Consider the following 15,000-nt stretch of genomic DNA (forward strand, 5'->3'; position numbering starts at 1 on the left):
ATTTTGTAAAAAGCATAGTGCAAATCTTGTTAACACTTGATTTTGATGGTCCCTATTGCACATTTTGTTGACTAAAAGTTGCATTGCAAATACATATTACTCTCATTTGAGCATTAGTAGACTGTCTGCTTAATGTGTGCTGATACAGCTCCGTCAACAGACATTAAACTGACTATAAAAAACTTTGCAAGTACTGTACATGTCAACTTACACTAAACCCTAACCTCAACCTAACACCCAGATAGCATATGAATGGCCACTTTAGGCAGTTATGCGGCACTGGTTTATTAATAATCAGATTAATAAAGGCACTAAGCCGAAAAGATATGAATGAATGAATAAATTAGATTAAACTTTATTGTCATTACACAGGTACAAGTAAAATGTAGCTAAACGCAGTTTAGGAGTGCAATAGCAGCAAGTGCAGGATATAGGTATAGTTATATAAAGTGCAATTATAGAAAAACTATGGGTAATATTTACAGGTGGATGCAGGGGTGGACTGGCCATAGGGAGCACCAGGATTCTGGTTAAAAATTCAAACTGTGGCCCAGAATTGGGTCAGTTCTGGTTCATTTGGTTGAATTCTGGCTGATATGTAATTGCTATGGCTTAATTGTGGACCAGGTCTGGCAAACAGGAGCGAACCGCCCAAGTGCCATCATTCCACGCAGGATGTGGGCTGGTTGTAAGTGTCTAGTGTGGGCCGAATTTGAGCCACATGAATTTTGCTAGCTGGGCAGTCTACTTATAATCTATTGATAATTAGTTGGCATGTAGCTGCAATGTAACCTAAATTCAACAAAATGCATTAAAGGGACCATCAAATTAAAGTGACACCCAAATCTTTGATGAAGTTTAGATTGAGGGTGCTGGGTCCACATGCAATACAAAGTATTGCCATTAGAGACAGCAGTGCAACACATCGCTATAGTTGCAACAGAAGTGACATCGTATGTTTTGATTATGTGTTGGGTTCCTTTTCTAGACTTTAAACATCTCTGAAATTTTGCTGTATATGAAGGTTTAATTCGTGAAGATGCTCAAAGGCCTCAGGAGATTGGAATTACACAGGGGTGAGTAATTAATAAAATACTTTTTTGTTTGTTTGTTCGTTCAAAATGGCCCCTATAACAACCCTCAGGCTGCCCACCAATAACCCTGCCAGCCTTATCTCATATTAGTAATAGAAAATGATTCACACTATTAATGTTTAGGGAGCAATAGCTCAAAGGAAAACAAATACAGTTTTTTAATCATCTATTCTCTGTTCACAAAGGGAAAAAGTAAATAAATAAATAAAATGTATTTATTCAAACACACTGACAAATTTACTGTTTATAATCCTATTTCATGCACCCTTGTGAACCCAACAGTATTAAAATGAGAACGAAAGGCCGTATTGTCCTGTCTTACCTGGATTGAGGTGCAGTGTTTCATTGTTGCAGAAGTCTGTAAAGCAGCAGCTGCGCTTGGAGACATTTCTGGAGCTGTAGCAGAACACCTGACCCTTCAACTCTGATGGGGACACGCAGGATTTCACTGCCTCCTCCTTCCCGTTTATGAGCATCACTGAGTTCCAACAAGCGCCTTCTGCCTCCGTCTCACATGTGTGGTTGACACACAAGTGGCATACACACTTTAAGGCTGAAAGAAAAAAATACAGATTGATATTTGACAAAAGTGCTGTTTGTTTTTCTTTTTTTCCTTTACTATAAAATTGGACAGTACTAGCTTTCAAATATAGGTTAATGCATCACATGAATAAAATTGTGCTAACGAATGCATGTGCACTACATGGTGTGAAAAGGTGTTTTTTCATCTGTTACGACAAAGCGGAAACCTCATGCTCTTCCTCGTGAAGCTAATACGGAAGTAACTAAAACTGCAATTCATCGAAATTCTGTTAGTCCTGACTCCATAATAGAGCAAATTTCTATTGACCCCAATGTTAAAATGGCTGACTTTACAGCAGAAAACAATGTGTTTACAGCCTGGTTGAAAGAACGATTTTGGTTCATATAGCTAATATTACCCTTCATGACAACTGTGAATTTTTTTATAACTCATCTGTTTTGGTTATATTAGGTTATATTAAGTCTGCATGATTAAGGGCAGGGTCACTTGAGTGACAGCTAGGTCTCGCTGGTCGCCATCACTTCACCTCAGCTAATTCCGGCTGATTAGCTGCTGAACTTGACATATACATCGTATTTTTGTTTTGTTTTACATGGCTTTACAAAGCCAGTTACTTTTTGGAATTATTGCTTACAATTATCAGATGATATGGCATGCTGTGTGTGCACCTAATTGTGCTCACAAACTATTCAAGTTGCCTCCATTCCCCAGGAGAGTGAAAATATATACTTTTATTTCATATCTATAAAGATATTTGGTTTATTTAAGATCATTTATCATTTATATTTTTCTTCAGACCTGTAATGCACTCCAGAATCTGACAGATTGATTAGCTGTAGGCTCTAGAACAGTCATCTAAAACATTGTCATACAGTGTTATGCCTGGATTACATCAATAGTCTTGCATTTACTAACACAGACTATAATTGAAGTGTTTGGAAGTAATTTGCGTTTTCCTCCTGCTGAAAAACGTCATAAGAACAATGCTTAGTTGCTCAATGTATAACAACAGTGTTTTTAAAAGACTAAACACTTTATTGATATAGTGTACAACCAAGCACATGTGGTCAGAACACAAACAAGTCGCAGCTAATGAAGTATTAAGCGTTTCTCCCAAAGAAAAACCAGTCTAAGCAAAATGCTAGCAGGCGTCTGTAGCTCCGCCTCTTTGCCCTTATTTGGTTACCCCCGGTTGGAGCGATGATGTGAACAAAATGGCACCGGTTGGCCATTCCCACTTGCAGCTCCATTTGCGCTCTTCAGAAACCTATGGGTGGCGCCACAGATACTACGTCCATACAGTCTACGGTTACAACAACCGTTAAAACATAACTCATCAAACCTGAGTTCGATTTCTCTAGCCACACCAAGGTGTGATCGCTGTCACACCTGTTTGCAACCAATAAATCACTTAAATAAGACCTGCCTGGCAAAGTGAAGCAGACGAAAAGATCCTCAAAAGCCAGACATCATGCCAAGATCCAAAGAAATTAAAAAGAAATGAGAAAGAACGTAATTGAGATCTATTAGTCTGAAAATGTTATGAAGCCATTTCTAAAGCTTTGGGATTGCATCAAAACATAGTGAGAGCAATGTAACATGGAACGGTTAAGAAACTTCCAAGGAGTGGCTAGCCGACCAAGAGCACAGTGACAACTCATCCAAGAAGTCACACAAGACCCTGCAACAACATCCAAAGAAATGCAGGCCTCACTTGCATCAGTTAAGGTGAGTATTCATGACTCCACCATAAAAAGATACTAGGAAAAGACTGAAAAGCACTGCTGAACAAAAATAAAATAAAAGCTTGTCTCAGTTTTGCCAGAAAACATCCTCAAAACTTTTGGGATAATACTCTGAGACAAACGTTGGACTTTTTGAAAAGTGTGAGTCTCATTTTGTGTGGCGTAAATGTAACAAAGCATTTCAGAAAAAGAACATCATACTAGGGCTGCACAATATATTGTTTAAACATCAATACGCAATTGCAGGATGTGCAATGTGAAGTCAGGATTTTAGTTGACCAGGTACAACATTTTGGAACCCATGAGAATTTTGGAGTACTTTTTAGTTTAACCATAATAAAGTAAAAGTGTATCAATTACTTATGTTTTTAAGGCCTGTTTAAATATTTTAAGCAAGTTGAAAGCATTTGTCAGAAAGAGACAATGATTAATTAATTAACAAAGATTAATTGTATTCAATTATTTACACAATGAAGAATATACAGCATTATTGTATTTTGATTGTTTTATTTCTGTGTCATTTGTATATTTGCTCTATCTCTGCTTGTAATCTGTTGTATATATTTTACGCACTCCCCAACAAAATCATCCCAATCAATCTAAAGTTATTAGTTAAGCTATCTTGGAGAAAAATAAATAAATATATATAATATCGCAATATAAATTGCAGAAAATGTAAATATCGCAATACACTTTTTTTTCAATATCGTGCAGCCCTACATCACAGCAGAGGTAAAATGTGGTGTGACAGTGTCACGATTACCAGCTATCTTTACTGCTTTGATCGCTGGAACACTTGCACTATCACTAATGGACTATAAAACAGCCATTTCATGGACTAAAACTTCATACATGCACTCCGCTCACACACGTTCCGCATCCTGACTGATTGTACACACCACCGGAGGATTGTCAAGGACTGATTACACACACTATTTAAGCAGCACATACACTCACTCCAGTTGCCGAGTCTTGTTTACGTCAGTGACATTACAACGCGCTTCCTTTGTCTTGTTTTTCCCGTGTGTTTACCCTAGCCTTGTTATTCTGTTTATCCCTGCCTGCTGCCAGCCTTGTGGCCATCTGCCTGTTATTGTGACTACGATTCTGGATTGCCTTCGTACACCTGTTTGCCCGTGTTGACCATTGCTTGCCTGACTGCCCAATAAACCTGTGTCACTTCCCATGGTTACAGATAGTCTGGGGCTGTATTGCTGCTTCAGGACCTGGAGGACTTGCTGTGATACATGGAAATGAATTCTGCTGTGCACCAAAATATCCTGAAGTAGAATATCCAGAATATTTGAAGCAAAGCTACACTCAGAAAATTACTTTTTGCTGCTAACTATTTTTTTAATATGAGTTGAACCAACACAATTTTGAATTTTTTGGGGGGACAATTCAATTGAGTTGTGTTCAATCAACTTTAAATTTGCAAAAACAATTAAAAGCTAACTTAACCGATTTGTGTTGGGACAACATGAAGGAAATGTATGAAACTCTGCATTTTTTTTTTTTTACAGTTTATGTTCCCTTTTGATTGAGGTTTTTGTTCCTTTGGCTATTGGTGGACTACATTTAGAGTGGCACTTTAGATGTCATAGTCTTTAAGTGCTTCTCTCCTATAAGAAACTGTATTTCATACTGCCACATTTTATGAAGAGATTATCAAAATTTTTCCCAGGATGTATTCTTTAGTGGCCAGCAAGGGACAATGTGGGCGAATGGGCATCAAAGTGGGGACTGTAATGAACCATAGTCTGCCCCGACCCAGATTATGGAAAAGGGACCCCATATGCTGTCTTTAGGACTAGGGCATGATTCTGGCTAAAATGATAATATTGTTTTTTATTTATTTATTTTTTGCTTAAAATCAAGATGACAATTTTCTCATAATTCTGTAGATGTAAAATAAAGGTTAATATGAGTGTGCAATTATTATTGAGATTATTTGACACTTTTACACCATTACTCCATGTTGCTGAGCAACGTATATAAAACAACGTGAAGACTTGTGCGACCGCCTTTATGCTTCTTCCTAACTTGAAAATATAATTGGCTGAATTGTAGAGATGCTGAATTAAGATCGTGTGGGGGGGTTGAATCGAGATCTTAATCTTTTAGATTAAATGTGCAGCCCTATATAGGAGAAAAGAAAAGTATTTTAGATTATTATAATTTTCATTCATTTATTTCAATCATTAAAGTAAACTGTAACTGCCAATTAGTGATCATGATTCACAGATTTGTTTTATGTGTGACAGAAATGTAGGCAATAGCTATGTTTCCATCCAAATATATTAATTAAATTTATGTGCAAAACTGGAATAACGCATAAAAGATGTGCGAATAAAGCAGCGTTTCCATCCAACGAGTCAAAGAGAACAAATCGTCACTTCCTGTTTAAATGGGCGCCAAAAATCAACAGTAAAAACAGAATTTACTGCGGTAGAAGAAGCTGCGTCAATCTTTTCTTTATTTAATAAATGTACTTGCGCATCAGAAGACAATGCTGACACACAATGAACGCGTGGGGGCGTTTGAAGCCATGAGATGCGGAGAACAAACGCTCTTGACATGCTCCAGATGTTCTGGAGGTCATTAATAATATAATAACATTAATACTGAAACGGTTAAGGCATTTTAGAATGAATGACCAAAACAACATTTCAGATGTGTTACAGTGTGCTCAGCCTGCTGGTTTGTCCACTCACACACATTTTCATCATCATATGATCTCTTATAACAAACTTTTTTTTAAATCACATACTGGAATTTGTTCGGTAAAAGTGCTTCGATCATAGTTTGGGCACATCTTTCTATTGAATAAAAGTTTATCCTACTCAATTATGCGTGTGTTTTTTTATGCGTATTTTCAAAGGTTACGCGCATCTTGGCGTTTCCATTAATCGTTTTTATACGCATCTCCAAAATGCGCATAAAAATAGGTGGGTGGAAAGGTAAGGCTAAGGTGAGAAATACCGCTTCGTCTTTAAAAAAATGGAAGGAGACCGACAGAAACTAGAGAATAAAACCTGCTCCGGACCAGGTTAGGTTCACAGAGTAAGTTACCACAGTAACTGACTCTGAGTTAAAGTTACCTCTGCTTGACTTACCCTGTTTGAGTTTAACAAACCTGCCATTATGAAACGTAAAACCCAGAGTTTCTCTCATTTCAGGGTTAAATTACTCTCAGTTTTCATTTAACCTCCTTTCTGAAACAGGCCCCTAGAGTCAAACAAAAAAAAGTTAACTAAAACTAATTAGATCACCCAAATACGATGTTGCCGGGTCAAAAGCAAACAACATGGCATAGAACAGCACAAACAAGGGGAATAAAATTGGGGAGCTAATGAGGAGGAAATGAGCAAAGACAGGTGAAACAAATCAACTAAATGAAAAAGAACGAGAGGGCGGAAAGGAATAATCAGGAGCACAAACAAAGTGGAACATGTGTTTAATTCAAACACTCAAAACAGATTGAACCAGCCGATCAGCCTGAAGTCCTGGCAGTTACTTGTACATAATGTTTTTTAATCCTTAGTGAAATAAGCTTCCAAAACAAACTGGTCATATTTTACATCTGTTTTAAGATATTTGGATCACATATCAACAGATCAAAACAGAGATATAAATCACAAATTGTGTAAATTCTGCACCTGCACCCATTTTCAAGCATTTAAAACCCTCGTGCAGGTTGAACCCTCAGAGCTCCAATTCAGCAAAATTGTTTGGATATTCCTCAGCACTTTAGTCATTAGTGATAGCATTATAGCTCGAACATGTCTGGTTTTATACATGGTGTCTTTTTGTTGTTGTTGTTGTTGCTTAGATTAATATTTGCTGGTAGGGAAACTATTTGTTCACTACTTCTATTCATACTTTGACTTTTCAATTTATACTTTAATTGCACCTAACCAATGACTGTAAAAAAATATAGACAGCGCCTTTTCCCATTGAATGTTTTGAATGCACAATGCTTCATGATGGGCACAAACGTGTCACAAAAAACTGCTGAAATTTGAGCCTGGGCATTTGCAGAAGGACTACCGGATAGAGTCAGAGGCGGAGCCACGGAATCGAGCTTCCAACCCAACGCTTGTACGTCAAAAGAAAACCATAGTGTTTCCTGAACCCCCTAGTTTCTCTGTCGCAGATCCATCGTTTGAACCATGTTAGTTATAACTTAAAACGCCCATAATGATGCTCTAAACATGGTGGAGTAACTACTTCTTTAGAGAAGAACCCCATCATTTCTTTGTGCAGATTATATTGTTTTACACGCACACGCATTTAAAAAAATCCAATATTAGTTTTGGTAAAAACATGCACTGGCTTTACATATTAGTTGAAATGTATGTAAATTGCACATATATAGCCTGTTTCCTTTACAAATATTATTGATAACATTGCATATTCTATTGTAAAACATAAAATCACTTATAAAAGCTAACACGTATTCTTATCTCATTTGTAAATCACATAATTAAATAATCAGGCTATTCATTAAGAAATGAAATTTAATATGTATTATTTATTAGGGAATAAAAAAATCCTACTTTAATAATAATATTGATGATGATGATGATGATGATTATTAAGTAGGATATTGTTTATTTATTTTTTTAAAAGTCTTCTTTTACAATTTGACACATGCAAACCACTGCAGAAATGTTCTAACCAACAGGCCCATGTCATATACAGTACAGATACTTAATAAATAACCTACTATAAATTAAAAGCATTAACGTATGCTATGTTTTTTGTTTTCACAAGCTTTTTTAGACGAAACATAAATTCCGCTTTTAAATAATAGGTCACCTTTAGCTTTCGCCATGAGCCACAGCTGTGTTCCAAATGGCATCAATGTTTTCAAAGTGCACTGCGAAGGGAGCGCAATAGTAAACGTTATGATCGCTAAAACTGAACTGTAAAAATACTTTGAAAGCAAATTACACCTAAGAGTGATGACTTTAATGAGCTTTTATTTTTATTCATTCCAAGTTTAAATGTTAGAATGTTCTAAATGAGTAGGGCATAGGGGGGATAAGTGGGAATAGAACACAGCCAGGAACTATGTTTCTAACTACAGCTCCAGAGTTGTGTAGTTGCAAGTGCTCAAGTTTGCGAATGTTCGTTGGAACAACGAATATGGAACGTGGAAACACTTAACAACAACTGATTCGATCTCAGAGTTATAGGGTTGCATCTCATTTACATTCTCCGGTGCTTGGGCTGCATGGTCTAAACACAATGACAAGAAATTTGAAATGAGTTTTAAATTTGACAAACAGCAAGTGTAAGTAAATTACCACTGGGTTATATGAGAAGATTTGAGAGATGAATTGCTAAGATTGGTAAAAAGCTAGTAGCAATAATCAAGGCTGGAGGTATTCCTTTCTGGGATTGACACAACTGCTGTTAATTTTGTAATGATTCTTAAAGTCCCCAAGAAATCAAAACTAACCATATGATTTTGTGAGCTCATATTGCTAGTTTTGGGGTGAACAATTCAATTGTTTTAATTGAAATCTCAAAAATGCACTTCCTGTTTGTTTGCTTTATTTTCAGATTACATGATTTTTAAGTAACGAGCGTGGTTAACATAACCAAGCTGGTTCAACTGTTTTGACCACAAATGGTGAGCAGTAGGATCTGTTAGGTTCTAATAACTCTTCTAAAACCCCTTTCCCAATCTTTCTGAATGAAATGCCTACTTCACTACATACATTCAGCTCGCTGTAGAAAAAAACAAGCCAAGCCCACTGTTTGCTCATTTAAAATTCTATTTCTCTAGGAACTGCGTCACAATATGAAAAAAATTAAAAATAAAGATCGCAGCTTCTGGTTCATTTGGGACTCTAACAAATGAAACAGTTATGAACCAACTCACATGAACAGAAGTTGTAAGATTATTTTATAGAAAACCACTCTACATTGTAAAATAGTCAACAGTCAACTTTATCAAATGAAATGAGTGTAGTTAATTCGAAGTTGACAAAGTTAATTCAACTCATTTGAAAAGAGTTTTGAACTCAGTGTTGAAGGTAATGAGTTAATTAAATACCTCATTTCTTCAACTTAAATGGAGTAATTTCACAGTACTCACATAGTTTTTTAACTCAAATGGTTTGTAGCAATCGCTTTCCTCAAACCTTTGAGTTGCTTTAACTTACTGAGTTTTACAGTACTCACTTGGTTTGAGTTCTCTTCATTTATTGGGCTTTACCGTGCTCAACTTGCTTCTTTTACTCACGTGGATTAAGTTCACAGTACTCAATAGGATTAGTTTTTTTACTTAAATAGTTTGTTTCAATGGGTTTCCTCAAATGGTTTCAGTTACCTTAACTTTTTGGGTTTTGGGTTTCAGTGTAGGAACAACGTCCACAGGAGCTGAATTAAATAATTCTGTTTGTCTGTATATATCTGCAGAGAACTGTTTGGCGTTGAGACTTTGATTGACTTTATACACTTTAGAAGGGTGGACACTTTTGTAATTTCTTATTATTTAAAAGAAATATATGGCTGAATGTCATTTGCATAACAATGATATGTAGAATGTATACAAAATTACTCTTTAGTTGCCCCAGATGAATCAGATGCTGAGCAAAAAGCAATGGAGCTTGAACAGAGCCCTGGGGAACCCCACAGTACAAAGATGCTGTTGATGAGATCAGTCTATAAAGCACATTTAAAAACACCAGTGTCTACCAAAGTGCTGTACAAGACCAATAATACAATTAAGGAGAAGAAATGTAACAACACATAACTAATAGACAAAATTATACTGTTACGGTTCAGTTTCTGTGCCTGTGTTTTTGTTTTCTCTCTCTCTCTTCCTATCATTTTCTTTAGGTCCGCCCAGTTTCAGCTCCTCATTGGCTAAGCTAGATGCCAGTCATAATTACCACTACAATGATGTCATCAATGACCAATCACAAGCGGACTTTTGCTTGCTCACTGTTATGTGTGTTTGCTGGATTGTTTGACAGTGTGTTTTGCTGGATTGCTTGACAGTTTCGTGTGCTATGTGTGCTGTAATCATTTGTGCTGAACTCTATCTTTAAAAGAGTGTTCTAATTATGTTTTCTTTCTGATCACCAGATCCACAACATCAATGGGATTTGAGGACAGGGTAGATGTCACGTGACCTACATGCTGCTACAAATAGGAAATGGAAATGTCTTATACATGCTAGTTTAGAAGTGTGTGCCCTCATTGTAAGTTGTTTATGTTTTTGGTTAGTAGTGTAGTTTAGATAGGGCGTGAAAACGCTGAAGACTTTTTTTTTTCTTTTATTAGCTGGTATAGAGATTCTGGGTTCTAGTTAGAGTTGTTTTGTTATATTATTTTCTTTGGCGCCGCTTTTGTTCTTCCCCTTCTATAACAACGATTTATTTATTCTTGTTTTCTTTATTTTGTATATACTTTATCATTTACTCACTTTGTAAAAAAGCACTTATTTTGGCATAATTTTGTTGTTTGTCTGCTCAATTGTTGCCAACACCATTCACAAAAAGGGTCATAAATTTTAAATGTTGCTGTAACCCTAGTGTTTCCATCTTAAATAACAGTAACGTATACAAACAAAAATACCAACATACAAATTGATCAAATACCATTCAATACAAATGTCTTCAAATTAAATTTAACGACAATGAAATGGAAGGGACTGATCTATTTTCCTGAGGTAGGCTCTTCCAAGGTCTATGATCAGCTAACGAAAAAAGCATGCTCCCTTGTCAGCAAGGAACATGCAGAAGTTCTTTTGAGTTCAAGATAATTGTTGGTAATTGTTGGTAAACTTGACCAGATACGACAGGGCTACACAATTTAATGCTTTAAACACAAATAATACAACATTAAAATGGACTGGCAACTAGTTAAGAGATGCTAAGTAAGAGGAATTCAGCTCAGGACTGTTCCAGAGATTCCAGCAAGCTGTCTAACTACACTGATGAACTATATTAAAAGCGGCAACAAGATCCATTAAAACCAGTACAGAGCATTCTCCTGCTTGACTTTCAGTTAAGTGCAAGCAACAAAATTCAGATTACAATTTATCTAACACATTATACCTCTCTGAAACATCTGAGATCCAGAACCTTAAATGTAAATGTAATTTAGAAATGGCTCTATCATTTTGTGGTAAGGATAGATTACAGTAAAATTTGTTTTGTTTAGAATAAGTTGAAACACAGCTTGTTTAAAACAACCTGTTGCAAACTGTCACAGTGATCAAATGAAGAGATTTGAAACAGAAGATGGAGAGAAACTATGGTGTCAAACTAAATATTTGGATTATGTCTGTTACTAGAGATTAAATTAGGGAAATACTTAACTCTGGCATATTGTTAAAATCCATTTAAATGCTGATCGTAAACTTCTTGTCATGAAGATTTCCATAGATGCACTGTTTTACAACAGATATGAATTACATTTAATATGTTTGAAAGAGTGGATACTATCATTGATCCATGGGCTGGAATTGATCAGACTAACAGTTCTGGACTTCACATGAGCAAGTTGCTCAGTAGATCAGATAATTAGACTGATGTGTGCAATAATGACTGTGGTATATCTGCCCAGGGAGGTGAATATTGTGATTGACAATAGACTTTTAATAGCAGAGTTTAGTGATCATTTACTTGAGTAGTAAGTAAAAAGTAGAAAGAACAGAAGAATGCACAGGACAGGCAAGACTAAATGTGGTAGAGAGAAGTAGACAGAGGCAGCGGCAGAGCCATACACGGGTACCATCATGCCACGCTGACACGTCAAGAGCTTTAATAGTATTAGAAATGTTGTAAATAAGTAATATTCCAGTCAAAAAAAACATGTTTGGTTGGATTCCAAAGGCTGAATTGTGTTTCATTTATTGGACTGCACCACAAACCAAACTAAATTGTGAATATATACAAATAAAACGACACGTTTCCTTGTTTACAATGATAGCCTACTGATATGTTTGTTATCAAAATTTAACAGTATGATATAGCCAAGTGAATGTGCTGCAGCCTCTCCTACCAAAAACACATTTAATATTTTGCTAACTTATGCTTGACGTGCTGCTTGAATATCCTGGGTTCATATGCTTTAAAAGTTTCTTAATTTAGCATTTTAAGTGAATTCAGAACTTCAGGATTAACATCATATTATATATTATTTCATATACAAAGACACCACACCATCAAGATTGATGCTAAATCTAGACTAAATCTAAATCTAATGCTAATCTAGACAACAACACAGAGATAAAATGGAGAAACAGTTTGTCAGTGGTGATGCTCGTAAAGCGTGGAGAAGTCTAAATAATATGATGTGCAGGGAGAGTTTGAAGCAGCACAGCTTACTTACAAATTCTCTTTCATTAGCAAATGAATTGAGTCATTATTGTAGTAGGTTTGATAAAACTACACATGGAGCCAAGTATGAACAAGTGGTTAGCCATGTAGGAAATATAGGAATAGTATTACTCTTACAGAAGAAGATATAGCTAGTAGTCTTGCACGTGTTAATCCTTATCAGGCACCTGGCCGCAGAACCACACACGTTTCAGGCACACACAATCTAGCACACACGATTTAGGCAAACCGTATATGGTAACTAACTAACTCCTTGGGAGCATTATCGCCACCTATTGAATTTCACAAATATGATTTCCCATCATTATTATATCGTAACGATCATTTTAACATCTCTGCAGTTTCTGAACTCAAATTATGTAAATAAAAATAATTGGTTAAAGACTTATGACTTTATTCACATGTCCACATACACAAAGAAAACATAATAGACCGTCTAATTGTAGGATTAAGTGTAATAAACTAATTTTAGGATCTTAAAATTATCATACTTGGTTAAAATAAGTTTGATGTAAAATATAAAAAGCAAACAATAATGTGTCACATTAAAATGAATTACTATAGTTAATCATGTAAACAATATATAATATAGCTATAAACTGATTATCTTAACTGATTATCTGATTATAAACTATTATCTTTTACTAAACTGTCACAGCTGTTATATATATATATTTACTTATTATTATTATTTTTAAATTAATTATTAATAGTTAATTTGTTTCTACTGCAAAATTTTGGTTTAAAAACAATATATTGCTTACTATAAATTACTACAGTATTTATTGTGGAAATCATTAATTAAAAAGTTATTAGAAAATTAAGCAAATACACACTATTAAATCACCTGAGTAAAATATTAATATAGTGTTATACATTTATTACTTGTAAAAAGATTTTTATTACATATAATATGTATTATTGCCTGTATTACCTTGCTATTATTTCCTTCATTATAAATGAATCCATTATATAAATTAAACCTGTCCAATTTTTAACTTTCAGCAAGGCCAGCAAACGAGTATCTGAGATATTGACTCTGTCAGACAATAATGACTGATCATCTATGATGACAGTCTATTATATTAAATGGCGATCGGAAACAACGTTCCCCTCATTCGCCCGTCTCGATCGTTATATTTGTGAAATAAAGTAAACACTATTGTTTATTGTGTAGAATATTTATTAACCATATATATCAAAAATATCGATGACGATGACCAAGAAGACGTTAATACCATTAACATCCGCCGTAACCATATATGGCTTGCCTAGATTGTGTGTGCCTAAAACGTGTGTGGTTCTGCGGGCCTGCAGCTGGATATTATTGCCATTTACCAACTGAAAGGGGTTTTCACTAGATTATATTTTGCTTGATACACATACGGTTCCACTTTCTTGTAAAAGAACAATTATTCCCATTCCTAAGAAATGCAAACCTGTATTACCAAATGATTTTAGACCTATTGCCCTTACCAGCATTCTATATAAATGCATGGAAAGGGTTGTATTAGGGCATTTGCCTAACTCCCATGGGTCAGACCAAGTGCAGTTTGCCTATAAAGCACAGAGAGGTACTGAAGACGCAATTTTAACCTTGTTCCATATGATCAGCAAGCACATTCAGCACCCTGGGGCTTTTGCCAGAATTTTATATATTGACTTTAGTTCAGCTTTTAATACTGTCAAAGTTGACATTTTATTGGATCGATTATTAAAGCCTAATACTGATGAGCACCTAGTGTTATGGGTAAAGGATTTTTATCCTCGAAGAGTGTCTGTACAGGGTTCAATGTCTGAAGAGGTTGTTTTGAACACTGGAGTACCCCAAGGCTGTGTGATATCACCTGCATTATTTTTGATGTATATCAGTGAAATGCAGATTTCTGAAAGAAATTTTACTCTACTCTAGTATGCTGATGACATGGCTGTGGTTGGACTTAATGTCGAAGGAAAGGAGGAGCTAGAGAGGGCCTACTTTGAGCACATAGAACATCTGGTGATATAGTGCAAGGAGAGTGCTTTGTCACTAAATGCTTTGAAAACTAAAGAACTAGTTATTAGAAGGGAAGGGAAGCCTATATGTCATCCAGTTACTATTGAGGGTCAACGTGTGGAGTTTGTAAACAGTTTTGAGTATTTGAATAAGATGGCAACATAGAGACTCTTTCTTTTAAGAAAATTAAATAGTTTTAATGTTAGTAAGCGTATTCTGAGGAAGGTTTATACAAGTCTGGTTGAAAGTATAATCT

General features: G+C 35.5%; 1 protein-coding gene across 1 annotated transcript in view; it reads right to left on the reverse strand.

The window, feature by feature from the left end:
- The window catches only part of LOC130234877 (activin receptor type-1C), a 78,520-nt gene that overhangs the window by 53,388 nt on the left and 10,132 nt on the right, over window positions 1-15,000 (reverse strand). The window contains exon 2 of the mRNA XM_056465202.1: window positions 1,417-1,647. Within this exon, the coding sequence (XP_056321177.1) occupies window positions 1,417-1,647 (231 nt within the window). The remainder of the gene's footprint in view (window positions 1-1,416; window positions 1,648-15,000) is intronic.

This window comes from Danio aesculapii, chromosome 9, assembly GCF_903798145.1.
Source record: "Danio aesculapii chromosome 9, fDanAes4.1, whole genome shotgun sequence".
NCBI classification, from domain to species: domain Eukaryota; kingdom Metazoa; phylum Chordata; class Actinopteri; order Cypriniformes; family Danionidae; genus Danio; species Danio aesculapii.